General features: G+C 39.9%; 2 protein-coding genes across 6 annotated transcripts; one reads left to right on the forward strand and one right to left on the reverse strand.

The window, feature by feature from the left end:
• The first annotated feature begins 30 nt into the window (after positions 1-30).
• On the forward strand, positions 31-8,205 carry LOC131128478 (carnitine O-acetyltransferase-like). Of its 2 annotated transcripts, none has more exons than XM_058071364.1 (14): positions 31-410; positions 2,788-3,057; positions 3,150-3,268; positions 3,767-3,820; positions 5,282-5,447; positions 5,510-5,684; positions 5,772-5,950; positions 6,031-6,131; positions 6,224-6,343; positions 6,435-6,557; positions 6,629-6,764; positions 6,844-6,906; positions 6,985-7,122; positions 7,712-8,205. In XM_058071364.1, the coding sequence occupies exons 1-14, from the start codon at positions 384-386 to the stop codon at positions 7,925-7,927; spliced, it is 1,887 nt and encodes a 628-aa protein (XP_057927347.1). In that variant the 5' UTR covers positions 31-383; the 3' UTR covers positions 7,928-8,205. The 2 variants fall into 2 exon arrangements, with proteins under 2 accessions (XP_057927347.1, XP_057927348.1); XM_058071365.1 differs by lacking the exon at positions 31-410 and adding an exon at positions 488-1,809.
• adamts13 (ADAM metallopeptidase with thrombospondin type 1 motif, 13) lies at positions 6,975-21,545 on the reverse strand. 4 transcript variants are annotated; one of them, XM_058071361.1, is made up of 29 exons: positions 21,343-21,544; positions 21,013-21,076; positions 20,805-20,935; positions 20,022-20,105; positions 19,823-19,947; positions 19,608-19,754; positions 19,385-19,519; positions 18,897-19,047; positions 18,704-18,808; positions 18,478-18,629; positions 16,732-16,795; positions 16,298-16,424; positions 16,069-16,217; positions 15,874-15,994; positions 15,645-15,725; positions 15,392-15,573; positions 14,042-14,198; positions 12,770-12,899; positions 12,506-12,685; positions 12,202-12,400; positions 12,039-12,141; positions 11,832-11,961; positions 11,013-11,189; positions 10,727-10,931; positions 10,284-10,611; positions 10,069-10,212; positions 9,790-9,969; positions 8,545-8,720; positions 6,976-8,463 (listed from the first exon to the last, which is right to left on the reverse strand). In XM_058071361.1, the coding sequence occupies exons 1-29, from the start codon at positions 21,418-21,420 to the stop codon at positions 8,308-8,310; spliced, it is 4,161 nt and encodes a 1,386-aa protein (XP_057927344.1). In that variant the 5' UTR covers positions 21,421-21,544; the 3' UTR covers positions 6,976-8,307. The 4 variants fall into 4 exon arrangements, 3 of the variants coding, with proteins under 3 accessions (XP_057927345.1, XP_057927344.1, XP_057927346.1); XR_009129645.1 differs by having other exon boundaries at positions 8,316-8,463; positions 8,545-8,692; positions 21,343-21,545; XM_058071362.1 differs by lacking the exon at positions 20,022-20,105 and having other exon boundaries at positions 6,975-8,463.
• Between the last annotated feature and the right edge of the window lie 5,177 nt (positions 21,546-26,722).

Consider the following 26,722-nt stretch of genomic DNA (forward strand, 5'->3'; position numbering starts at 1 on the left):
ACTGGTGCGCAGTTATTTTTGAACATATAGCATTTATACTCTGCCAAATTCAATGTAAAATTTGACGTCAGACTGTTTTTTATAACTAAATAATAGACATAAGTCGTACACAATAATACTGGTGCACTAGCAATGAATGGTTCGCTCAGGTATTGTGGTTATTTTAGATTTTATTTTTAAAAAATCGATCAAATGAGTCATTTATTTTGCTAAAACAGTATTGTTAGTCACAAGTTGGTATCAAAGTTTAAAACCGGGTATTTAAAGGGCTCGCAGTTGCTCACTGGTTCAGGGGGGGTGGGCCGCTCAGAATAGACGCGGTGTTTGTCCTTGAGACATGACTGCTCGAAGCTTTGGCATCTTTAGCGCGTCTACCTGACAAGATGTTGGGTGTTTTTGTCAGAGCTGCGGTAAGTGTGTTGTACATTTATTATTATGCATTAACATAGCATTGGCGTCTGTTGCGTCTGTTTGGGTTGACAGCTCCAGGACGTTTGACTGGGGGTGGGGCTCTAGCAGCTCGGGACAGCAGGGACATTCGAATATGTAGTTATATCATATTAGGTTAAACGTATTTTAGTTCGTCTGACAGATTGTGTTCAGTTATTTGCTATGGTGGAATAACAATCAAAGCGTTTTTGATCATCTCCTTATCATTAGCTTGCGGTTTTAGCATGTCATGACCTAACGTTAGCTTAAAATGGGCATGCTAATAACACAGCCCTCAACACTGCATAACTCATAAATACTAATTTATTTCAATATAAACGCGTATTTCGACGACATTCGCTAAGGTTGATCCCCAAACGCACCGTAGCTAAAATCACACATGTTGTTAAAACGTGTAAGTAAATAATGTCTTATTTCGAAAAGACGAACCAAACCGGAAGCTTTCGCTTATTTTAGTAAACATAAAAGACTGTAGTTGAGGATGATTCTTATTAGTGCCGTGTAATAATGACTTATGAGACAAGTCTTTTAAAAATCGCCAACACAGATAGTGGTCTAAAAACTAAATAGTAAGAAATTTTATTTCATTTTTTAAATGTAATTTTGATGGCCAATGTAGTTCAGGGTGCAAACTTTCTACAACGAGGGCCCCATATTACATTTGATTTTGTCAGGCTATATACTGAAAGACAATGTTTGGTTATTGACAGTTGTTAGTATCAACATTTCACCATTTTCTCACTACATTATGTGGCTCATTCTCCTGAATGGGGAGCCAAAGGCTTAACATAGGACGCAAAAATTTGAGCAATTTTACAATTTGAACTAATTTGCATATTACAATAAAAAAACAATTGTTCTGTTTCAGTTTATGAAGAAAAAAATCCAATCCATCCATTATACCGCTTATCCTCATTAGGGTTGCAGAGATATGCTGGAGCCTATCCCAGCTGACTTCAGACGAGAAGCAAGGTACACCCTGGACTGGTTGCCAGCCAATCACAGGGCACATATAGACAAACAACCATTCACACTCACATTCATACCTATGGACAATTTGGAGTCGCCAATTAGCCAATTAACATGCATGTTTGTGGAATGTGGGAGGAAACCGGAGTACCCGGAGAAAACCCACACATGCACGGGGAGAACATGCAAAATCCACACAAACCCAAGCGGAGAATCAAGCCCAAGTCTTCCTGATCTCGAGACTGTGTGGCCAACATGCTAACCACTCACCCCATGATTTATACTTTGTATGAGTAAATAATTAAGTCAACAGGTTAGATTTTTTTTTTACAAAATACATGTTTTGAATGTCGGGAAATACGTTTGGAATGCAATCAGAGCAGCGTAAACGTAAGTTCCAATGTTTGGTATTACTGTTTTTCATCATATTTATGACACACTTTTGCATGTCACAAAGTGGCGATGCACAAACGGACTGAAATTGACATCAGATCCTATGTTTTATACATGACAGACCTGATGGGAATATTTGACAGTTTCCCCTGTTTATTCAATATGTTTGCAATATATTTTTCTTCGTAATAGCTTGAAATCACTGTACTCTGTGCATCATTCCCCTCTAACTGACGACACAGTTTTTTTTGGTAAATACTTTGTTCCTACAATCTGAAATGAAAAACGAGGCCCTCGGGCCACACTTTGAACATCCCTGGTGTAAACGATTACCATAATTGGGTTGGACAGACATTTCTCGGACACACCAGTATTTGTTTAAGATACCGTTCCAAAGGTTCAACTATGTTGGCCTTCTTTTTTAAGTTGGCAAGTTGCGTACAAACAAATGAGTTTTTCCCAGTTGTTTAGTTGTCGGCTGTCACAAGCCACAAGCCAAGGCATGCTCATGGAAGTGGTTTTAAATGTTGTTCACAGCAATAAACCAGTTTCTTCCTTCAGGTTTCTCTAGCACCTCCTCTTCAATTCAGTTCATATTTAACAACATGACGCCATTTATGTGCTGATTTCTGTACTTACTTACATAAATTGTTAGAAAGCATTATTGATTCCAGAGGAAAGTCATACTTTCCGATGTCAGTCGTGGGGAATAATGTTTGTATGTTAGAGATTCAGCAGAAGTGATAATTACATCTTTGTTAGCAAGATTATGTATTTCCACAAAACTTTATAGTCTTTAGATGCAGTGTGAATACAGATACATTTGTAGATCCAATACATTTTCCACTTTGTTTTTACATTTAAATCTTAAAAATCACGAATTAACAGTAAAGTGCTTTGAAGGTGAACCATTTGATGATTGCTCAGCCTTGGTAAATGTTTTTCTAGTTCTAATCCAAACATGTGTTTTTTTAGTTGCGGCCTGGCATGGTGAAACCATGTCGCCTTCTCAGGCCAGTCACGCAGATCCAGGAAAGGTCCCTGGTTCACCAGGACGGTTTACCCAAACTGCCTGTGCCGCCCTTGAAGCAGACATGTGATCACTACCTGGCCGCTTTGGAACCTATTGTCAGTGAAGAGGAGCTGGAACACACCCGAAAGCTGCTGGAGGAGTTCCTCAAGGGTGGGGTTGGAGAACGTCTGCAGAAGGGACTGCAGCGACGAGCCCGAAAGACGGACAATTGGGTAGACATTTTGATGTCTTTTACCTTTATCATAGCATAAGCTAACCATTATAATTTGAGGAAATATGCCATTCTAATTCAAATCTCTGGCAGTTGTCTGACTGGTGGATGCAGTCAGCCTATTTGGACTGTCGGATGCCAGTGGCTGTGTACACGAGTCCTGGTGTGGTCCTGCCTCGCATGCACTTTCAAGATCGCCAAGGACAGATGAGGTGAACCACTAGCCGCAAACCAATGTTACATTTCCACTGTTGTAAACACAAGCCCCAATACCTAATGCAGGCTTTAAATGTGCTGTGTTGCCAAGTTCTTTCCACTCTGTGAGAATTAATATCATGATAATTAAGGAGGCTGTTTCCATGCAAGACTAACTGTACATAAAAAATGTGAGTAAACAAGTTCATATTCAGCTGGAGCTTCATGGCGACCTTTACACAAGCTTCCTTCGCCATGCTAGCTATTTAAAGCACGCTGCTCTTAGCATTGCTCAGCTGTTTTTGACTGCTGTGACCCGTGGGATATGCTGGGAACATGCCCACCACATGCAGAAAGAGTCGAACTCGTCATGCTCTTAGTAAATGCTTTGGCTTTACATTGCCTTTAGTACATTAGATAGCTGAATTTTGTGTCCGTCGGATGGGCATAAGTGCACACATAATGTGTCATCCGAGTAGAGTACGTGTCATAACCCGGTGATGTCTTCTTTGCAGGTTTGCAGCTAAACTGATTGCAGGAGTGTTGCAGTTTAAAAAAATGATTGACAGGTGAGTTTAATCAGGCATATTGCAAATACAGTAACATTTTAAAAAAAAGTCAAGTCATTCAAAAACAGACAGCCTCCATCATCAAAGCTGTGCATAGTAGCAAGTCTCTCTCATCTTAATCAAAGTTACGGCAGAGTTTTGTAGTTTTTAAGTTTCACAGTGGTTAATTGCTTTTGACAGTTGGGTGACATGAATGGATATAAAAAAATATTCCTAATTTAAGTTAAAAGTCATGTATTTATCGTACTTGTTTTTAGTGTGTCTTAATATTAACAGTGTAATATTATAAAGGTTTCCATAATGGTAACAGTTTGGAATGGGTTCCATCACCTCTGCAACCCTCGTGGGGACAAGCGATGGCAATTGAAGAGAGAATGGGAGGGTTTGGGATGCTTAATCTAATAAATGCAAGTAACTTTTATTACTAAGGGGACCTATTTCCACTTTTCAGACCTATAAATGTAGTTAGAATGTTTTATTCTCATGTTAAACAATGGCAAAGTTTCGGCCAATGACGTTTGCGCAGTTGGAAGGGAAACCTGAAAGAAGGTTGGAATGGCTCCAAACTCTTGGTTTCAGTAGGACCAGTCGACAAACTTTCTGAAACCCTACGCCTTTCCGATGTCACCTTTCATGTCGAATAGTCAAAAGAGCAAGCAGTAAGTTACAATTGATCAGTGTCCTAATTGTGTCATGGAGCAAAAGCGCTTGTCTCTGTAGCATTATAGAGTGTGCATACTGGTAGTCCCGTAAAACACATTAGACATACGTATGTTGTAGAAAACGCTAAAACGCTACTTACCATTGAAGTAACCTCTTTTCTTGCGAAACTTTGGACTGTCCAGTCTCTACTTCCGGATAGGATTCGGGATCCAACACATATGGTTGTATGTTAAAAGCGGACATTTTAAAAAGATAAATCACTGTTTATTATCAACCCCTATACCATTTTTTCAACTTTTATAAAGTTGGGTTTGCATCTAACGACACAAAGAGGTGGGCCATGGGTGGAATAAACTAAAAACAGACCATTTTTGTGGGAAGCATGAAATCCAAAGAAATATAGCTGAATAGGTACAGATTCTGAAAGAACTAGAAAGCTTTCTGTGCTGGGTGTAGCTGCTCTATAGAGAGTCCACAGTTCAATACAAAGGGCCGGAAAATGAGCATAATAGGTCCCCTTGAACCAAAATGGTAGGAGAACATTAATGTCAAGCTAGCAGGAGAATAGACAATTTTGTGGCGTGTTTTTTCACCATTCGCTGGTGGTCCCGAAATACTGTTATAACCTGCGTTATTTCCTGTGAGACAAATAGTTTCAAAAACCACAGTAATCGAAAATCAGTAGGTGTCAAGAATGGATTCCATTCAACCAGAGAGGCTCTACTGTATCATACTCTTAAACCAAACCAATAGTGATAGTCTTGAAACATTGTGAAATAATGTGTCCGTGTGTCACAGTGAGACGCTACCCGTCGAGTATCTGAGCAAGAAGCCACTTTGCATGGACCAGTATTACCAGATCCTGTCCTCCTGCCGTATCCCTGGACCAAAGAGAGACACTGTTGTAAATCACGCCATGGGGAAAACGCCTCCCACGCACATCACTGTAGTTCATAACTTCCAGGTACTCTAGATGGCACTGTTGTTCTATTTTACGCAGATAAAGCATTCTGTTTTGCTTTCCAGTTTTTTGTCCTGGATGTGTACAACAGCGACGGTAGTCCTCTGACAGTGGATCAGATTTACATGCAACTGGAAAAAATTTGGAACACCTCTTTACAGACCAACAAGGAGCCTATTGGTATCCTAACATCACAGCACCGCAACACTTGGGGAAAAGCATACAATAATCTGATTAAGGGTAAGAAGACACAAAGGATGTCAGTAACGTTAATTTATTCTACTCGTATTCAGGCCTACTCTTATTCTGTTTTTCTCGATTCCTCAGATAAAACAAATAAGGAGTCAGTACGTGCAATCCAAAAAAGTATTTTCACTGTATGTTTGGATGCGCCCATGCCCCGCGTGTCAGATGAGCTGTACCAGAGCCGCGTGGCTGCACAGATGCTGCATGGAGGCGGGGCTCGCTGGAACAGTGGCAACCGCTGGTTTGACAAGACGTTACAGGTGAGTGAAAGTCCATTTAGATCAAACATGAGATATGCAGCATTCATTGAAAATGTAGTTTTCATGTGAATCCTCCACAGTTTATTGTTGGTGAAGACGGTACATGTGGACTGGTGTATGAGCATGCACCCGCAGAAGGCCCACCTATTGTGTTTCTCATTGATTACGTTGTTAAGTATATGTAAGGTCACTTTTTATTTTTTTTTTAGATACATTTCTTCACCATTTTTAAACAGCCTGGGAATGACTGATAATGTTATTGTTTCGTCACAGGCAGAAGACTGAAATAGTCCGCTCCCCAATGGTGCCTCTGGTCATGCCTCAGAAGCTGCGTTTCAACATTACACCTGAGGTCAAGCGAGACATTGAAAAAGCAAAACAAAATATGAATATGTAAGTCAAGTGGAGTTGAAAATGTAATATTTAACTCTCTGCTTTGATGTCCAGCCTTTTACATAACGTCTTCTTTCTTTGCATTTGCCAGAATGGTGCACGACCTAGATGTTAATGTGCTTTTGTTCTCTCATTATGGAAAAAATGTGCCAAAACAACATAAAGTGAGTCCAGATGCTTTCATTCAAATGGCACTTCAGCTTGCCTATTTTAGGTGAGAAATATCATTTGACATCCAGATATTGTCTTGATATCATAGTCATTTGTCTCATTTTTGCATTTAAGGATGTACAATGCATGTTGCCCGACGTATGAGAGTGCGTCGTTACGAATGTTCAAATATGGACGAACTGACGCAATACGTGTGACTACCATGGACTCGTTAAAATTTGTCCAAGCCATGGAGGACCCAACGAAACAGGTATAGTTAAAGTACTTCTAGAAAGATAGTCTTTACTATAATTATATTGTCAGACTGAGCATTAAAATGTTGTCTACAGAACACAGAGAGGCTGGCACTGTTGCAGAAGGCCGCTGAGACACATAAGGAGAACACATACAATGTGAGGGCTCATTTTATTCCTAGAAATATGTAAGTCGCCACGCGTTTGTTTCATGACACACACATTCTCTTTTTTTAGGCCATTCATGGACAAGCCGTAGACAGACATCTTCTGGGATTGAAGATGCAGGGTATTGAAGATCTGACTTCTATGCCTGAGATTTTCATGGACACCTCTTTTGCTGTGGCTCACCATTACAATCTTTCCACAAGCCAGGTATGTTCACTTAGATACAGTGCATTCAAGAATGTACAGGTGTATCTCTGTTCGGCATAGGTATTGGCGTATCTCATCAAACTGCTGGGTGTATGTCGGCAGAGTGGAAATATTTCCTAGTTTCTCCTTTGAGTTGAAAATATGCAATGTAAATAAAGGTAATGCAAAATAGGGAAAAAAACAAAAATAGGAGCACACAACAGGAAGCTGAAGGCAAACCCTAAAGCCCAACATGTTCGGTGGAGCATAACATAAAGGAAGAGTCACTTAGTCACATGCAGCATTTTGACACATTTTCTGTAACTTACATTGCATATTGCAGTATTTGTCTTTTTGGGCAAAGTCATAGGTTGACCGGTGCACATCTTGTGCTTCTGAGTGGATGCTGTGAGCGTTATTGGGAGCATATTTGTATTTCTTCTGAAGGTTACTCTAACATGCTGAGTCCTTGATTAATTTCCTTGTCAAGCATTTCAGCTCGATAATAGCATTTCTCAGCATTTAGACCCAACTTTTTGAGGAAATTGTCACTACTAGCTTCTTTTTTTTAACTCATGTCTGATTCCTCATTGGTGTGTGTCCTTTCCAGGTTGGTTCCAAGACCGACTGTGTGATGTGCTTCGGTCCAATGGTGCCAGATGGCTATGGAGTGTGTTACAATCCCATGGATGAGCACATCAACATCGCTATCACAGCCTTCAACAGCTGTGAGGAGACAAACGCAGCCAAGTTTGCACAAACTGTAAATGGTGCTCTGTTGGACATGAGAGCTCTTCTGGAAGACACAGCAACAGCCAAGCAGTGAACCCTTGCATGAGACCCTGGTGTTTTATATGGGAACTGGAAATCAACCAGCACCGACGTTGTGCCAGTACTTTATGCCTCACTGACATGGACAGGCAATGAATGCACTGAGGGTGTTGGTGTAAACTACTACTACTGCTGTATGTAAAGTTTCCAAGGATCGGACACTTGACTGTTGATGCAGGGACTTTGAAATGAAACACCTCTTGCTGCATGTAAATTCTATATTTTGTTACATGGTGTTGAATACATATATAAAAAACACTACATGAACAAAAATTGCAAAGTGTACTTATTAAATGTAACATTAAGTCTATCACATTTCTATTCTATTGCCATTGCTTATTGTTGAAAGAAATATTTGCTCAGTAATCAAAAAGCTCAAAGCTGTACAAAGGAATATTCTGCCCTAAAGCTCTCTGCTGTGTGCAGGTAGTCTCCATGGAATTCAATTTCAGCCATAGATCCAGAGGAGTGCCACAAAAACAGCTGCGGGCCTTTAAACACGTTGGTTGTCAAAACATTCTTGTCCCGGATCTGAAGAACACATAAAACGAGTTGTTGCACATATTGATTTTGCATGGTATATCATACAATATAACAGCAAAAAGTCCCCACCATAATATATGTAGACTGTAAATTTGTAGTGTTGAAGACCAATCCTATGTGCACTGCTTGAATTCGGATCTTCACTGAGGGAGGGGCGTTGATGAGGACCCGGCAGGTGTGGTTAATATCAGGTGTTGTTGGATTCTCAAAGACTCCACTGGAGGAAAACAGCTGCTTGTCACAATCTTTAGGGCAGAATAATCATGGTGAGAGTCGTGGTGCTGTTGATTTCAGATGAATTTCAATAGTTCTGCTGCCACCACCCTGCATGACGGTACTGTTGAGTTTTAACTCACATTTTATGTGGGAAGCTACAAGTCTCATTTGCGCTTGATGCTGATTTCAGAGCAGGTATTCTTTTTCACCCTTTCTGCACATGGTGATGTGGGCTTCTGACTGTCACAGAAGTTTCCATTCTATGGCAAACTTGAGCTTTGGTGGTTCCCCGTTATTCCCTGTATTACCTTTCAATCACACCCAGCGACCCAAATTCTGAAGATTTTTTAAAGCAAACCTCTCAAATATTGCATTTATGTGTCTCGGTTAAATGGCTATATGGCAAAATAATGTGAGTATGCCATACTAGAAGCATTTAACATTGTAATTGGAACAGTAGCTTTTAAATAAAACAAACAACATAAAACAAAGAAACAAAAAAGAAAATAATAATTCTCAGTCTCTAATAAAAATGAACTCAAATGAAAATCACAACATTTGGAACTTGGCAAAGTGCTGATATGTACAAATCTAGTCCATATGTACAATTATTTGAACTGATGGACTGTTTAGGTTGTCTTAGAAGATGTTTCGCCTCTCATCTGAGCAGTTCATGCTCGACTAGGTGGAACACCTCTAGTCTGACTGGAGACTAGACTAGGGACTAGACCTCATGCGAGAATGAGCGGCGAAACATCTTGAACAGTCCAGTTGTGATCGATTGTGATCGATCCGTGGAAAAAAAGGGTAATTAAGGCCGGACCTCGACAATTTAAAAAACATTCTAGAAAGTATTCATGTGAATGTATGTACTGTATATAGTATGTCAGCCCATATGTACAATTTTGACACTGAGTAAATTAGAGAGATAAATAAAAAAAATTCAAGAATTTACTTTGAAGATGAAGCAGTACCTATAATAATAATTCGACCTTGGAAATAGAACTATTGAAATGTATAAAGTTAACATATTACAACAAGTTAACAATATTTATGCCTACGGTGAGTGTATGTAAACTACAGTATATGTTCTCATACCTTGATAATGGCTCTTTTTTGTGTTTCTTTGCGAGCTGTAGGTGAACACAACCCCATTCCGAGAAGCGTACACACGTTGGCCCACAAGAAGTACATTGGTTCTGGTTGTCAGCACGCTACCTGCTGCCTGGTCGCACTTCTTCACAAGTGCCAGTTGGTCAAAAAAAACAGCATACTCTCCTGCAGAGACACAGTTTTGTTCCTGGAACTAGTACATCTAGTACTATCATCTTCTTTTTCTTGTATGACATAAAATCCTGCGTTCTGGATAATACTCACTTTTTTTGCAGTTTAAGGAGCTTGACTCAATTTTGATATGAATGACTTCACCCAAGGGTCGACCTATGGCGACAGTGCAGTGACCACTAACATCTCTCAAGTCCACTGTGCCTGACTCCTGCAAGAGGAGCTGACCACACGCATCTGTTGAGGATCATTAAACCGCTTTTAACTCCAAATGGGGATGATTGAGGAGAGTGTTCAAACATTATTACTTTGTTTAGGTGATGGACTGGCTGGAGTGGTGGACTGCAGGATGGTGACTGTACCAGTTGGAGTTGGAGGTAGATATCTTACGCTGTACCAATTTCTAATTGAATTTTGTGGGGTGGGAGAAGGTCCTCCATCACTCGCTGCAGGATGCATAGTTGGCATAACAACTGAAGTTGGTGGAACATCTGTGCAGCTGCCCATGCTGCAGCCCTGAATGGTGATCGGCTTGGGTATGTGCATGCAAAGTAGAGGGCTGATGGGTTCCGGCTGAGAGGGCCCCATGCATGACACTGCTCTGGACTGGATGCCATATCCACAAGACACTGAACACTACAATGCAAGAAGTATTAAAACACATATAGATGCATCAATTAGGTGAACATCATTTGACATGGCTGGTATTGGAGCATTTTATTTTATTTGACTCAATCTGGAAAGGATGTACCTGGCTCCATTGTTTTGCGTCCCACCTAAAGGTGCACAACTGCACAAGGCAGGGCACGGTGGTGGCTGGTTTGATTGACGCATGGCAGCTGTCCTCCTGTACTACGCTCTCCTTGCCTTGGACAAACTGGACACAGGACACATTTCTGTGGGCTACACCCAGATTACAAGACACAGAGCATGGTGACGTGCTCAGAATCTTCCATCTGTACAAAGAAAAAGTGATGGTGAGGTAATATTTGCATTGGCTAAACTGAGTATCATAATGTGTGTAATTTGCGTGTTACCGTGCAGGGCATTCAATCATGTTACATGACACCACTGCTGTGGGTCTAGGAAAGTCCCTGCATTCAGAATCATCCACCACTTTCTCTTCATCGTCTGTCTCCTTAGCACAGTACAGCACCCTGTTGGCAACGCCTCCTCCACATGTTGTGCTGCAGATTCCTATCTTAGACCGCCACCTGGTGGTAGAACATATAGAACAACACCTACTTCTGAACTCAAAACTAAAAACATCCAACGAAAAAACTAATTAGCCACAAAGAGAGTTGAGAAGTTTGTCTTAAAAAATGAGCAATTAATTACGTTTGTACGTGACCGTATGGCGGACCTACAAGGCTGTGAAAAGTCTTTAAATTCTCGTTTTTTCTCTGCTATGTGGTGTTTCTAAAAATAGAACAGTTGTACCTAATCTAGTTGCCCATTTTTGAACGTTTTCGTTAATAGCGTTTCCATGGTTACACGAACCTTTCCAAAAAATAAATACCCGACCTAGTCCCTAATGTCATGGTTCCATATGTTTTGAATACTAATACGAATACGAATTCGACCACAAAACGCATTTAATAATTTAATTTATATAAACAATAATTAAAATAGTAATAATAAATAATAATAGTAATAATGAAAATAATTTAATATAATAATTAATATATTTTTGAAAAAACGTGCTAAATTGCAAAGTGATGAGGGATGACTGTATTGGTTAAGGTGCAAGCTAACTGGTGCTTACATTTAATTTACATTGTTGAGAAGCACTACTTTTTTTTTTTACTATTGTGTTAATACTTTCCAGTAGCTATGTTCCTCTCATAGGGTCTCACATGGGAGGGCAAGGTGATGTGTTGCAGTTCTCAGATTTAGGAGATGGTTTGGTTGAAGGATCGCAATGGAAGTCAGGGAAGCTCCGTGTGGTCTGATGTTCCACACAGGAGAACCACACTTGCATTGTTCCTGTGGGGAGAACAGACTTTGTTGAGTGATGTGGACTTGCTACTTGCAAGTAGGAGTCCTTGCACATTTTTGCATACCATTGCCACAGCTTTTTGAGCACTGACTGGTAACAGGACTCCACACATATACAGGATCCTGTCTAGAGTGTGGCATCAAACCAGACTTCACAGCAAGCTGGCTCTGTTAAAGAAATGTCCTTGCACACTTTGAAATGAAATACAACAATATAGTCTTTTTTACCTCTCTCTTTGCTTCCCAACCAACAGGACAGACGTCCACCACACAGGCAACAAATTCAGGAGGTCTTATTTGATATGAGCACAAGCTTTGATCAACTTCAACCTCATGGCCGTCTTCTTGCCATGCACATGACACGCTTCTTTTCACTTCTCCGAGCCCACACACTGCTGAACAGCCCCCTACCTCTGATACGCGCCATCTTGAAACACACACACAGTACTGCTTTGTGTATCCCACGTATCACAAATGCTTCTGGCATTGGTTGTAATGTTTTCTAAAGAGCTGTTCAGTGTACACCAACTACCTGGCAGGACAATGTTGACGATTGCATGCTTCAACAGCATTTGGAGCTGAATCAGCTGGACATTTCGAATCTAAAACGTTCACAACATCATCGCCATTTTTCTGAACACATCTCACAGGACGGATTCTCTCTCCTCCACCACAGGAAGCACTACAGGGTCCAAATGGTCCTGTGGTCCAGCTGTAAAACAATCAACCAAATAAGGATTTCATTTCCACGGGACAGAATACACTTGTTCCAGTTCCATAAGTTTATAATACAGGCCTTGGTGGACAGGCTGGAAGTTGACAGGGTGTATGCAGTGGTAAAGGTGGAGGGTGTGTATCACATAAGTGTTCCTCCAGATGTGTGTTGCTTTCTTTGTCCACACACACGTAATGATGCTTCTGCACACCTTTAAGAGAAGTTCACATGGATTACAGCTGTTCATTCACTTCAGTCAGCTACATTTCAAAGGTTTCTGCATACAGTTCTGATACATACAAAATGAAATGTTTTCTTGTTAAGTGAAATACTCAATAGATTATACAAGTACCATAATCAATCGTTTATTGCTGTTAATCACTTCTAACCTCATTAACATTATTAGAGCCCTCCAGAAATTAAATAACACCCCCTATAGTCTCTTTTAAAATCACATTACCCACTATACCAGTGGTTCCTAAAGTGGAGTGCGTGTACCCCCAGGGGTACGTCAATTGCCATAGGCAGTATGTGAATAAAGATTAGAGCCTAATACTCAAAATTATGAGTGTGTCTGAACACCTCAAAGTGCGAGACCTCAGCAGGAAGAAGACATACATCAACAATCATATCAACAAATACGTAAGTCTGAATGATTACTGTCAGATTGTTGCAACGTCTATGCTCAATCATTTCCTTGTGTTGTGCAACCTTGTTTCTAGCTCTCTGTCACATTTACTCTCTTTAGTGTTTTTGTGAGTACCATGGGTGTTCTCCGGGTATTCTGGTTTGCTCCCACATTCCAAAAACATGCATGTTAGGTTAATTGGTGACCCCAAATTGTCCATAGCTATGAATCGAAATGATCAGTCAAAAAAGGGATCAATCAAAATTATTGTGCCAAATCACAACAACAGTTATCTCATGGTACTTTATGCATGAAAGTGACACTCATAAATGAAAGCAAGAAAAACTCCCTCTAGGGAAGAAACCTTGAACAGAACCCAGGCTCTGTGGGGCGCCAATCTGTCTTGACCAGTTGGGTTGAGATAGAAAATAGGGTAAAAGGATAGATGATACATGAAGCCAGAAAAGTCCAAGCAACATAGAGTTAGTATAGTAAGTATATGCAGGAAGTATATGCTTTAGCAAAAAGGTGAAAAAAAAATGTCATAAAGTTGCTCATTTCCTCACTATAATCCATTCTATAGTCAACATACACTACTTTTTAACAGTCTTTGGTATTTCAGCACTAATTTAGTGAAAAATATATTGACTTTATTGATAATATCATTGCATTTCTATCTGCTAACAGAAGAATGGATAAAGTGATTTTGTGTAAAAGTGACATACCTGAGCCACAGGAAACGGAGCAGGGTGATGTAATAACACTCCATTTGCCTTTAAATTTGATTTCTGGCAAGTTGCTGTTTGCAGTGGGCACATAAAACTGGTAGCTAATGTTGGGATTTGTCTTCTCGCCATATTCCTTTCCATATTTACGATAAACCTGGAATGTGAATACAGTTTTCAATATCAGGGGTTTCTCTTAAAGTCTATATTTACTTTATTTCGTTTATTAATGTTGCATTCACACTTGTCATACATGCAAGTCTGGACCATTTTTTTTTACTTTATACAGTAAAGTCATTTAATGTGTACTTTGGAGTGTTTTGTTAACCTAAAGACCATCAGCATCTGTGGAGTATACCCACATTCATGACAGCCATGTCACAAAGAGGGCACGGAACATTATAAGAGACGGCACACATCCACAGCACACACAGCTTCTATCCACAGGCCGTCTTGAACAAAGGACATAACTAAGAGTTGTGAACCACATTGTGCAATATTTGGTTACAGACCCAACCATGATAAGTGAATTTTCACAAAGTAGGATTAACTTCTTATCAATTAAATGTTTTCATATCAGAGCCCTCTAGGCATTAAATAACACCCCTATAATCACCTTTATACCCAATATAGTAGACATAATAAGAGTAAAGTTATAAGTAAATAAGCTAATTTCTCCACTGAGGGACAAATAAGGGTTTAAAAAAAGACATATACAAGACTTCTGCCCGTATGTGTTGCTGTAAATGTCTTCCAGTGGTGTACTTTCAGGAAGTGATGTTTGGTTTGAGTTTCAGTTTTGGCTGATTTACGTTGTGAGATCATTAAAGTCTGCCATAAAAGCCTGTTGTTCCAAATGTGGTCTTTGCGTCTAACCAAACACTACAGTAACATTATTGACACCTAGTGACCAGTGTAGAATGCTACATATCACATTGTTGAATGTGTCTTCTGAATGCCTTATATTTGTATTTTGCAAGGTTTTTGCAAGGTTTCCAGGTTACACATCTCACATATTATAAGTGATATGTTGCAACTTTTGACCAAGCATTGAGAAATTGACGAAGAGGTGGTACATCAAAACTCGCTTTATCGAAATCAACATCCACAGAAAATGTCCAGTTCAGCCTACAACCTAAAGTAGGCTTTAATTTTTGCCCCCCTGTTCGATTGAGTTTGACACCCCTACCTAGACCCATCTCTCAAGCGGCCTCAGTCTACTTGTTTCATGTGCAACAGGTTTTGGATGATTGGGATTTAATTACCGTACTAGCAGACGTAGTCATTTGTTTTAACCAAACCAAATATGACAAGTGTGAACCCACCCTAAAAGCAAGATGCTGCTCTGACCTGGATGTTTATCTGCTTCTTCACTGGTCCTGGCAGCAGTAGCTCCTCCATCTTGGGCAAAAAGTCAGCGGTCAGATGGAGGCGGTACTCTAACTTGTTATCCTCCAGTGGTGAAGGATGGGTCATATTTAGCACCATTCTGCCCGCCCCAGACACAATATATTGATCTTCGTACATTACAGCTGCGGAAGCAAATGGCCAAAAATGTAACTCTCAATCTACGTGATCCTTAAGCTGAAGTGATGACACTCACCCATATGAGTGAACAGAGGTGACCTGTTGACAATGTAAACCTCTGTGGCATTTAATGGCAAAGACAGGAAAGTGGTGTACTCTGAAACAGAAAATAAGACCTTATAAATGGATGACAATTCATCAAATAGGGCTGTCACAAGATACAACTGTATTATTCATACTTGTGCATAATTTATCTCATTTTCTCCAATAGTTTTCAATATAAATAAGACTATATTGTTTATTACCTCTGGCCTGACCTCCATTATAGGAGTCAGAGTTCATCATGCAGGAAAATCCATCCCCACCACACACACCACACACATCCCTCACTTTCCCAGAGTGCAGTACGCCATCACAGCCAAACACCTGATTAGAGGCAAATGTTTAATGTGGAAATCTAACATTGCTATTCTTTTGTTTTTGATGCTAAGCATTTCTACCTGGCATTTCCCTTGCAGACAAGCAGCCGTTGCACCAGAAGGAAGTTGGCCATCGGGTTCGCACCGTGTTCCATCAGCAAACTGAGATCCACGGCTCACCATGAAGGCTTCTCCCTTTGACTGACACATGTATCTACATTGCTCATCACCTGATTATAACCAGAAGCAGAACATTTTTAGAAATTATGAGTTAATAGTTGGTGAATGTTCCCATTTCCTTGAAGCCCACCTTGTGAGAAGCCTACTGCAGGGACCCAGGTGTAGAAGTAGGCCTGACCTGGATGCAGATAAAGGGGTTGGAGATCTGTTTTGGAACACTGCTCAGCCATGAAATCCAGCTGGGTCCGCTGACATGGCTGCAACAGAAAAGCCATAGAGTTATATTTAAAGACCTTTCTGGTTTGATGATGAGGTCATAGATTTGCATCACCAGCTGTTTGCAAGTTATTTTCATGTAAATCACTGGCGTGCAGATTACCTCACTTTGCCCCAAGCACCCTCACAGGTTTTTCCATCAATACTAAAACACTTTTCACCTTTTTATTAGGACACATGCTTTGCAGACACAAAGAAAAGAATAATTCTTTGTACAATGATCCACTGAACAAACAGTTCTGACCTACTGTATAGATCCTTATGTAAACATAAGCAGTGAGCACTCACCTGCTGGTTACAAAGTTCACCCACAATATCCCGACCCGCACAATCATCTCCTCCAAAAGCAGGTCTGGAAAATGGTAAAGTTGAGATATCATGAGAGATAAGCAGATCTTGTGAGTCTTTTTCATTTCTCCAACCAGCTGATGACTATTAATAACTAGGAGTGTCACAATACACTCAGCTAACGAGACAAGGTGATATTTGGTTCAGAAGAGTCAGACGATATTCTAACATTATATTAGAAAGAAAACAATGGGACTGGACAAACGGATTTTCACAAAACAGTCACAAAGCAATGCATGTATATTGTGTTGAAATGTTTTGTTGCTTGTCATTCACGATCTAATCATGATGCTTAACTGTTGAGCTTATTTCCACTAATTGAAACCATACATCCCTCTTCCGCTTATCCTTTGTGGTTTGGCTGGTGATATAAAGTCATTTGGAAAACTGTTTGTAATACTGAACGCAGTGCTTTTTCAGAAAAATTCTCCAAAATCTAATAAGTTTTCTGTGTGGGTTATTGTATGTAGCTGCTCTATAGGAGACCACAACTCAATACAAAGGGTTGAATTATGAGCATAATAGGTCCCCTTTAAATACACAACGGCCAATTAGAGGCAGGTGTGTTTAACTAAGATTGTAAAGGCTAGAACAAACAGAATGGAACAACACAGGAAGTGACTACAAACATTGAAACAGGAACTGAGGCACAGAAGGTAACCTAAACAAACTGTCACACAGGCGACAAAGCAGATCGTGACAGTTTGGGTTGGAAACATTGGGAGAGAGCTGGCAGGCCCCTTTATGGGACCATAAAGGGACCTGAAGGTGTGAAAAAGACCTCAGCAAAGTATGCAGTAGTATATAGATTCTGACTGACCACTTTCTTCCATGGTACAAAATGAAGAACCGTATCTTCCATAGCAAAACAACACAATGACAACATCATCTCCTGATGCAAAAACTACCTCTATCATTGGCTGTTATGGGTATAAGAAGAGAAACTCATGGTGTGCCCCCCTTTTTCTCTAACCCCAACCAAATTCAGAACCTTGGGAACATCATCATGCAAAAAATCTAAGAGGGTAGGAGGCAGTTTACAACATGTTGCAAAGAAAGTCTAGCAGAAACTCCAAAAACTCACACGTTCAATGGATACTAGAACTGTAAAGGTTATAATATCAAAGAAGGGGTCTTATACTAACATGTAACTTGGACTGTTAATGGTTTTGATTGAAATAGCCTCCTAATACCTCCTGATGCTGCAAATTCAATAAATGGCCATTTCCATCTTGACCAACCTCAATTTTTGCAGAACAGCTTTAAATTGCTGACCCAATTTATGGTTCTTTTTGTATTATTCAGAAATACACATTATTTTTCAGTTTTAGGTAACCTTGTTTTTAACCACTGGCACTTTGCTGAAGGAACAAACAACTTATTAGCTCCAGCTATACTTAGAAAACACCACTGCAAACACCATCCTGCCTCATCTATCTTATGGTGTATTTTTAAAATAAGTAAGTTCTTACCATATTTCAATGATGCTAAAATGTCACTTAAAACATTGCATGAAAAAGTAATACAAGTTTCATGATGATGACAATTTAAGCCTGGAAATAATTAATTCATGCACCTTACATTACATCCTAATGCAGTCGATCACAATTACCATTGCCATAGTCATTAAGTTATTACTCCTTTGTTCAACATTACATATTAGCATTGATCGTGACATTTGTTTACCTTGGGTTGTTGCACTGGCGTGTGCGGTAAGTGACGCCCCCTCCACATGTCCGTGAGCATGGGGAGAACCCAGACCAACTGGACCAAGTGCCATGCACTACTGCAGAGGTGCTGAGCTGGTCGGGGAACACGCAACGTCCTTTCAGACACCACTGCAAAAGAAAGCAGATTGGTTTATGGAAATCATTTTCGGCCTCATTTGACCACTAAAATCCTGAAACTATACTTGATTAGGTGCACACTGGGTCCCATCTAGCAGTGGTACCAGAAGACGTTTGCAGGAGCTGTCATCGTTAGGCTCTGTGTGACAAGAAAGAACTCTACACACCGGCTGATGGAGACAGAAAACAATATATGTCAAATGTCAAGATGCATTGTTGTGACTTGCTATCTAGTCGTAAGCTATATGTTCTTTTTACCAGATCTGGACTGGTAAAAGTGCAACTTCTTGCAGTGCTCCCAAAAGCTATTCGACACTGGTCATCACCCCCATAATATAGGCCAGGCTTCCAGTCCTGCAGGGAGCCTTCGAGGGCTGGTAGATCCTTTACGCACTCAGCTTTCCCTTCTCTGGAAGCATATTTGCATGGGATTTATACTGTTTTAAATTTCACAGGCATGACATGATATTAAACAAATAACTCCACAATGACAGCTATTCAGGGGTAAAAGGTGTACTAAAGTCAGTAAAGTACCCCTTAATGTTTTCTGCTAAAATGTCAACAGTATTGGATTTTGTGCATGAGAAAAAACACTGTTGGCAGATGGAAAATTTAAGATTTTCACAGGATTTAATATGTAGACATTTAAGTCTTGTGAAAACATAATCAGAAACCAGAACCAAAAGTTAAAAAAAAAATCATGTCAAAGTGTGTTTGAATGGTTACTGGAAGTGTATCAGCTTCACCTGTAGAAAGTTAACAGCTGCTGTCTGCTGCAGCGGGACCAAGTCAGATCCACACTGTTGTAACCTCCATTGGAGGCCATCATGAAGCCACTCCCGCTGCATGTGTTCCCAACTCCATCATGGTTGATGCCAAAACTGTATGAACAGTATCATATATCTTCCTTTTCAACTACTTTAATTGACTTTATTTTCATAGTTGGTGGTATGGCCTGTTCTGCATTACCTGTGTGCAATCTCATGAGCGATAGTGATCCCCAGGTCAAAGCCAGTGTCCTCTGTGATGACACAACTCCATTCACTGGAGCAAACCCCTCCTAACTGTGTTACTCCCCTGACCTGCTTGTTCCCATCAGGTAACACCAGGTCATACCTTTGTCATGAGAGACAGACAGCAATAAACACCTCATTCTGTGACATGTCACATTAACAGCTGCAAACCTTGTAATGTACAAGAGCAGGTCTGCGTGCAGTGGGTCTGTGTCATTCGACGGATTTATCCTTCTGCCCCAGTCGCACACACTTCGAAGAGAAGCAGTGATGTTGGAAGACATTTGGATCTCTGGCTGGAAGAGGGGAAACAACAGGAATCTATAAAGCGGGAAAAGCAAGGATTGGATGATGTGAAGGGTTTGCTAACCTCTGGTTCTGACACAATGATCATGCGGACCAAGTGCACCCTCATGTTGGCACCCAAACTTTGGTCTCTCAACAATTCTGAGGCCTGTGTGTCAAAAAAATAATTGATTGGCTGTGACAGCAAAGGCTGGATGTTACTTTAGTTTGATAATGTACCATTATTTGAATGTTGTTTTTATCCATTGTCTTTTCCCATCATGGGTCCCCACTGCCAGTTTATTGCATGATTTGTTAATGCTAATACGAATAAGAAAGTGGTTGTGTTTCCCAGCCTTCATTCAGCCAAGGCACATGTTTTACATTTCACTGCACACCATTAAGTATGGCATGCCCGTCTGTTGTATGAATGATGACAGTTGAGTGCAGGTCAGGAAAGAGTCGTTCAAAACAAAACAAGTTTTTATTGAATCACAAATACTCATCTCTGTTAACTTGTTAATTTACTCGACAAAATTAATGATTCAGATGCTCAGCATGAGAGTTTCACAGAAGACTCAAGTTTCACTGACTCATGGGTTGATGAAGGCTGGAGTTTTACTGACTCATTGGTACTTGACAAAGACTCAAGTTTCACTGATTCACTGATTGATGAACACTGGAGTTTCACTGACTCATGTGTTGGTGAAGACTCCACTCGAGTTCACAGGTGCTTGACAAAGATTCAAGTTTCACCGACTCAAAGGTGCAACATATCGTTAGTGTGTGTTAGCCCTATGGTTCTCTTCAAATGTCCAATGATAAACTCAAGTAAAAAACATATTATTTGTGTTGGGCTCCCACTTACTATGTTGAGGTTGGTGAGGACGTAACGTTCCGTATCCTGCTTGTGGAGCTGCTGGACGTCAGGTCCAACCACCACCAGCAGTTCCAAGTGTGTGACATCAGGCTGAGTGAACCGACGAGGCCGACTCCTCACTGTGCACAGTAAATTATATTTGTATTATTTGTATAGCCTTGATACTTTATTTTCAAGCTCAGCTAGAAAGTCATACCTGTAACATCAGAAGAAAGAGCATAGGAAAACATGTCTGTTTGGCTGCTGTGAAAATGAAAAAACTGTGGGACAAATCAAACAAATACACATTTTAGATCTTATGGAAACAACAGACAACTGCTGTGAATATCGGCACATATTTCAAGGTCTCTGTTTATTTAGAATCCTGTTGTAAATCTAGGAAAATATAGTTACAGCTATGCAGGTTGTGGGTGTTTCACAGATGATAAACAGTTTAAAGTTGAAAAGTCCAATGTACTTTGCAGAGGCCCAGAGCAGTGGAAACGTAAGCCACAACGCTCCTGGTCGCCGTTAGTTTTCCTCCTACCTCAGCCAATGGATATCTCATTAGGGCGATGAAGCCAGGCGGTTGTAGCAGCAGACAGAGCAGAGTCATGAGCACCATGTTGCCCACCTTCCTGTGCACATACCTGGCCTGCTCTGGTGCTAGGGCAATAGGTGATTGTCCCACTAGTGGGTTGTGTGGGAATGACTAGTGGGTTTAGGCAAACAGCAGGGACAAAGTTAATAGACGTGACGTCTTATTTGCTGGTTGTCCCATCTGTGGGATGACCGAGAGGACCCTCATTGGTTGCCTCTCTTGTGTGTATACTGTACGATGACTAGATTGCTGCTGCAAACTCCTTGCTGCTGCAATTTATTTATTTTTTTAATTATTTTCTTCTTTATTTTTCTTATCTCTCTTATCTTGCATTGTTGTTTTATCTTCTGCAGTATCTATCTGCCTTGTCTGGCTATCTATCTAGTTTTACTACTCATTATTACCAACAGAGGGCAGAAATGATCCTAAAAATAGTCTGGAATATTCTTATCACAGGGAAAATAAATTACACCTTAGCAGCATTTTTGTACATGTGCTATGACATACAATTTCACAAAATGATAATTTATGAGATGAGCTTATAAAATGGGATCATGTAAATATATATTTTCTTTTTGATGTATGAAGAAGAAGATGAATAAATTCTGTGCTTCAGATTCTATGATCATACAATAAGTATTAGGACATCTGGCCAGTACACCTCCTGGAACTGAAAAGAATACAGAGTTAAGAGTCTTTGCAGATAATAGCCTTTTGGAATTTATCTGTGGGAATCTTTGTCCGTTTATGACATTTGCGAGATCAGTTTGATGTTGGATGAGAGGGCCTGTCTCACATTCTTTATTTGAGTTTATCCCAAAGGCATAGTACATCAATGCTTTTCACAGGGATTACATTCCATGATGAGTAACACCCATAAAATGTACAGTATATTGTTGACACTCTAATCAAGCCCGGGCTATGCGGCTGTGTTTAGACATTACTGTATACAGCATTACATATTACATTGAGCTTGACCTTTATGTCGTTACTCACACAATGCAAACTAACAGGAGGACATCAATCCAAGCGCCTCCTTCACTCACTGTGCAACCGAAGCTTCCCAGCATGCCTTGCGGGTTGTATATTAGTGTGTAAGCATTTACAGTATTTTCATACCCACATATTATTATGGTGAGTGATGTGAACATTTGGGTTGATTTTGTGATATGTGAGTAAGGGTGTAAAGCTCAAACTTTACATGCAATGCTGCCGTTATATAATTTGTAAACACATGATTGTATCTTGTATCATCAGGTTAGGGCATCCATCCATTTTTTGTACCGCTTATCCTCACGAGCTTATCCCAGCTGACTTCGGGCGAGAGGCGGGGTACACCCAGGACCGGTCGCCGGCCAATCACAGAGCACATACAACCATTCACACTCACATGGACAATTTGGAGTCGCCAATTAACCTAGCATGTTTTTGGAATGTGGGAGGAAACTGGAGCACCCGGAGAAAATCCACACTTGCACAGGGAGAACATGCAAACTCCACACAGAGATACCCGTACGGGGAATCAAACGCACTCTCCTCGCTGTGTGGCTTGCGGGCAAACCACTGTTTCATTGTGCAGCCTCAGTTTAGGGCAGTGGTTCTCATTTATTTTCTGTCCTGCCTTGATTGGGAGACCTTGATTCCTCAACTTGAAATACTATTGAGAAACTGATCATATCTACTTATTTAAAACTGAAACCAGCAAAATGCAACAAAATATTAATATGTTGGCAGGTCTGCATTAATATTAAAAGTCCTTCCTGCCTCCCACTATTTGAGAAGCACTGGTTTAGGGTAAATCAGTTGAGTTTCCAACCAGAAAATGTCCTAATTATAAAACTAAAAGCCTATAAGGGCAGGAATTCTCAGAATCCACTGTATCTCACTGTTTTAAGTCAAGGTCTTTCACACCAAAATCACCCAACCCACACCCTGCTTTGTGCACTCATGCTGACATATCATCGCATTATGCGAAACACTTTTTGATACCAAACAGAAAAAATATTTAGCAACACTAATCCTCCCTTCCTGTTCTCTCTGCTCTGTCCATCCTGAGTGAGAATATGGTTTATCTTGGATTGGAGCCCCATGTGACATCACTGAGCTTTGTCAGTCTGAATTAACAGCTGCAAGTCAAAGGCATTACACCAGCGTTGCTTCTCCAATAAGACCTTAGTGCCCTCCTGGATTCACATGGCACAGTTGTCTGCAATAAGTCTTGCCGTACTCTCATGTCCATGTCTGAGGGGAGGGTGGGAGATTGTATATTTATAATGTAATAAATTATATATCTGTAGCCATATGGGATACTCAAATGGGCACAACAGATGATGCCTCAGGACAATTCCGGCTTATTAGCAACAAAGAGAGAGTTCTTTAGTGAGTTAATGCAGTACTAGTTACCTGTTCTACTGACATGGGGATTTTTAAACTATGTAATGGCAATTATTGAAGAAGCTTCTTCTTATTATACAACACACATACAGTATATAAAAAATCTTATTGCCAAATTGTATATTACTCATCATCATCTCTACAGACCGATGAAAGTTTGCACTGTGAAGTCTGTGAAGTCCAACCTTCAGTATTTCATTCTGAGATGATTTTAAGTAAAGTGGCTTTGGCTTGAACATGAAAGGATTCTCATTTATCTGCTGCTCACTGCTGATCCTTCCATCTGTCACTGCTGTAAAAGATTCATGTGTTCATTTCAAGTTTGCTATTACTGTAGATCAGGGGTGTCCAAACTTTTTTCCAGCAATGGGCACATACTGAAAAATGAAAGGGTACTTTTTTGTAGGTGACTCCAAATTGTCCATAGGTATGAATGTGAGTGTGAATGGTTGCTTGTCTGTATGTGCCCTGTGATTGGCTAGCGACCAGTCCAGGGTGTACCCCACCTCTCGCCCGAAGACAGCTGGGATAGGCTCCAGCATACCTGCGAATGGCATTGAAGATTTACCAATTTCCCACAATATTATATGTTTTCCTTCAATCTATTTTTTAATTACAACTTGATTTTTTTGTTTGTTTCTCATAATTTTCTTCCTTTTCAAAAATATTTTTTATAATAATATATCATAATAATAATATTTATAATAATATTTTTTTCTCATAATATTACAACTTTACTCTCTTAAAATTGTCACTTTTCTCTTGTTAGAAGACAACTTTTTTATATTAATATTTTGACTTCATTCTCATACAATTACGGCCGTATTCCATTTCTGCTGTTGTTTTTTTTCCCAAAAATGTTGTTTGTTTGTTCTTTTGTTTTCTCATAAAATTATGACTTAAAAAACGTATTTTCTTTCGTATTTCATCTATGTACTATTTTTCTCATAATATTGCAATGTTATTTTCATAAAAATACAACATTTTCTTTCTAAATTATATTTTTAAAATGTGCAATAACAAAAAGAGCCGCGGGCCGTAAATTACCTCAAGGCCCACACTTTGGACACCACTGCTGGAGATGGTGAGGACTCCCTTATCACAAAGTTGTAATGCAAAGCTGTAATGTTCTGTATAAGGGAGGGTATAACAGACTCCAGTAAAGTGATCACTGAATCTGGCCCTGCTATTTTCTTATCTTGTCAGAAAAATCTTATCAGAAGCTGTTGCTAAAATCTAGCACATCTTTCATCTTTTGCAGACTTTATGTTCAAAGTTGGGCAAGTGTTTATTTATAAAACTGTCATTGTGATGAATCAGATGTTGAATCAAGGGAGCAACCGTTTAAAAGAAATAAAAGAAAAATCGTCACATTAGGTCACACAACATATATTTTTTTAATTTATAGGGGTTTATTACAGTTGTGCTTATTTAAACGTATATATTTCACACATTCTCCAAACTTGCAGATATCTTTACAAGGATCTTTTATTCTATGTATATACAAATACTTAATTTGGGATATAAAGTTAAGCAATTCTGAAGTTATTTTGAACTAAAAGTGTAAACGTAAATATCTGTCACATCTTATTCATGTGACGCAAATTCACGAGAATCCCACTGATCTCAGCATGAGAGAGATTAGTAGTCTCACATTCATTTAACTCATCTCAAACGCTGTGTTAGCAGCCTTGCTCGCTGCAGTTGATTGCAATCAGGCATTGCAGTTAAGTGAATTCCCACACAATCTGGATGCAAGTCTCCTTTGCGTGGGTAGAAAAGGTCCTGTTGGGAGACAGTCTGTTAGCATACTGCTTCAGGGAACTACGTTTTGATGAGCTGCACTTTACAGTTTACAGCACGAGAATAAGGTCACTATTTGGTAAGATTCGGAGAAGTGATTCATCCTTTCCTTTTTATTACTGTCTATTAATAAACCACTATACTGTATGGTAAGATTATTATTATGTTTTGTGCAGGGTGTATAGATACATAGTGAATGTCCCTGCCGCCTTGCAAAACACTAGATAATAAACAACATGAAATCTTATTAGTAAATAAACCCAGCTCTGTTTTGTGATATAGCAGCTAACAAAAATACTTATATCAAGAAGACATTTAACTAAACTAAACCCGCTCATTAATCAATCAGAGAACCTTCAGCAATCATTGTAGCAACGAGCACAGTGCCAGATTACTCTTCTCTTTTCTTCTCTGCTTGTCGTACAGCAGCAATGCACATCCTTTGCACAGTTGCCGAGAATGCGCCCCCTTGTGCAAAATGGGGTCTTTCTTGGGGACCTATACACAGCGTGTGTACTACGTGTAGGCAGAGGAAGTCCCATACAAGGAGTGAGCCAGTAGTCCTGTTCTCAGGTCCAACCTCTGACCTCACCAATATACTTCTTGATGACTGGACAACAATTCAACAGATGCACTCCATCTATTGCTGCAAATACGTGACCATATCCATAGTTTGTAAAAAAAAAAAAAAAACAACTAAAAAACTCTGAGCCGTTTTGATATTTTGAATTTTTGCAAACAAGGTAAACTGAACCAATGTACAGTAGATATGCTAATGAGATATATATCTGTTTTTTGTTTATTTTTATAAAGTGTAAAATGAGCTATGGGTCGCATTTTGTTTAACTATGTAGTATGCATTTTGCTAATGCACAGTACAGGATCGAACCTGGAGACCCTATGCTGAAACAGGCTCACAACCACTGCTTTTTTTTAAAACAATTTGGGGGTTAGAGCAATTTTTAAGGTGGCTTTTAACCGTGACTGTGTGGGTGGCCATCTGCCTCAACCAGATAGTACTGTGTACCATATTGAGCACATGATCCACCAACAACATTAGAAAAAGGTGCAATCAGAAGTCCTTGCATCAAATCCCCTGCTTCTATGCTATACAAACTCAGTGTAACAT

This window comes from Doryrhamphus excisus, chromosome 4 (assembly GCF_030265055.1).
Source record: "Doryrhamphus excisus isolate RoL2022-K1 chromosome 4, RoL_Dexc_1.0, whole genome shotgun sequence".
NCBI classification, from domain to species: Eukaryota; Metazoa; Chordata; class Actinopteri; order Syngnathiformes; family Syngnathidae; genus Doryrhamphus; species Doryrhamphus excisus.

Coding starts and splice junctions, on each gene's coding strand:
- LOC131128478 (XM_058071364.1), top strand. CDS start 384: ATGTTGGGTGTTTTTGTCAGAGCTGCG. Junction 3,269..3,766: donor GATCGCCAAGGACAGATGAG/GTGAACCACTAG, acceptor TCTTCTTTGCAG/GTTTGCAGCTAAACTGATTG. Junction 5,448..5,509: donor CTGTAGTTCATAACTTCCAG/GTACTCTAGATG, acceptor TTTGCTTTCCAG/TTTTTTGTCCTGGATGTGTA.
- adamts13 (XM_058071361.1), bottom strand. CDS start 21,420: ATGGTGCTCATGACTCTGCTCTGTCTGCTGCTACAACCGCCTGGCTTC. Junction 16,796..18,477: donor CGCCAGTGCAACAACCCAAG/GTAAACAAATGT, acceptor ACCATTTTCCAG/ACCTGCTTTTGGAGGAGATG. Junction 8,721..9,789: donor AAAAAAGAGCCATTATCAAG/GTATGAGAACAT, acceptor TCTGCCCTAAAG/ATTGTGACAAGCAGCTGTTT.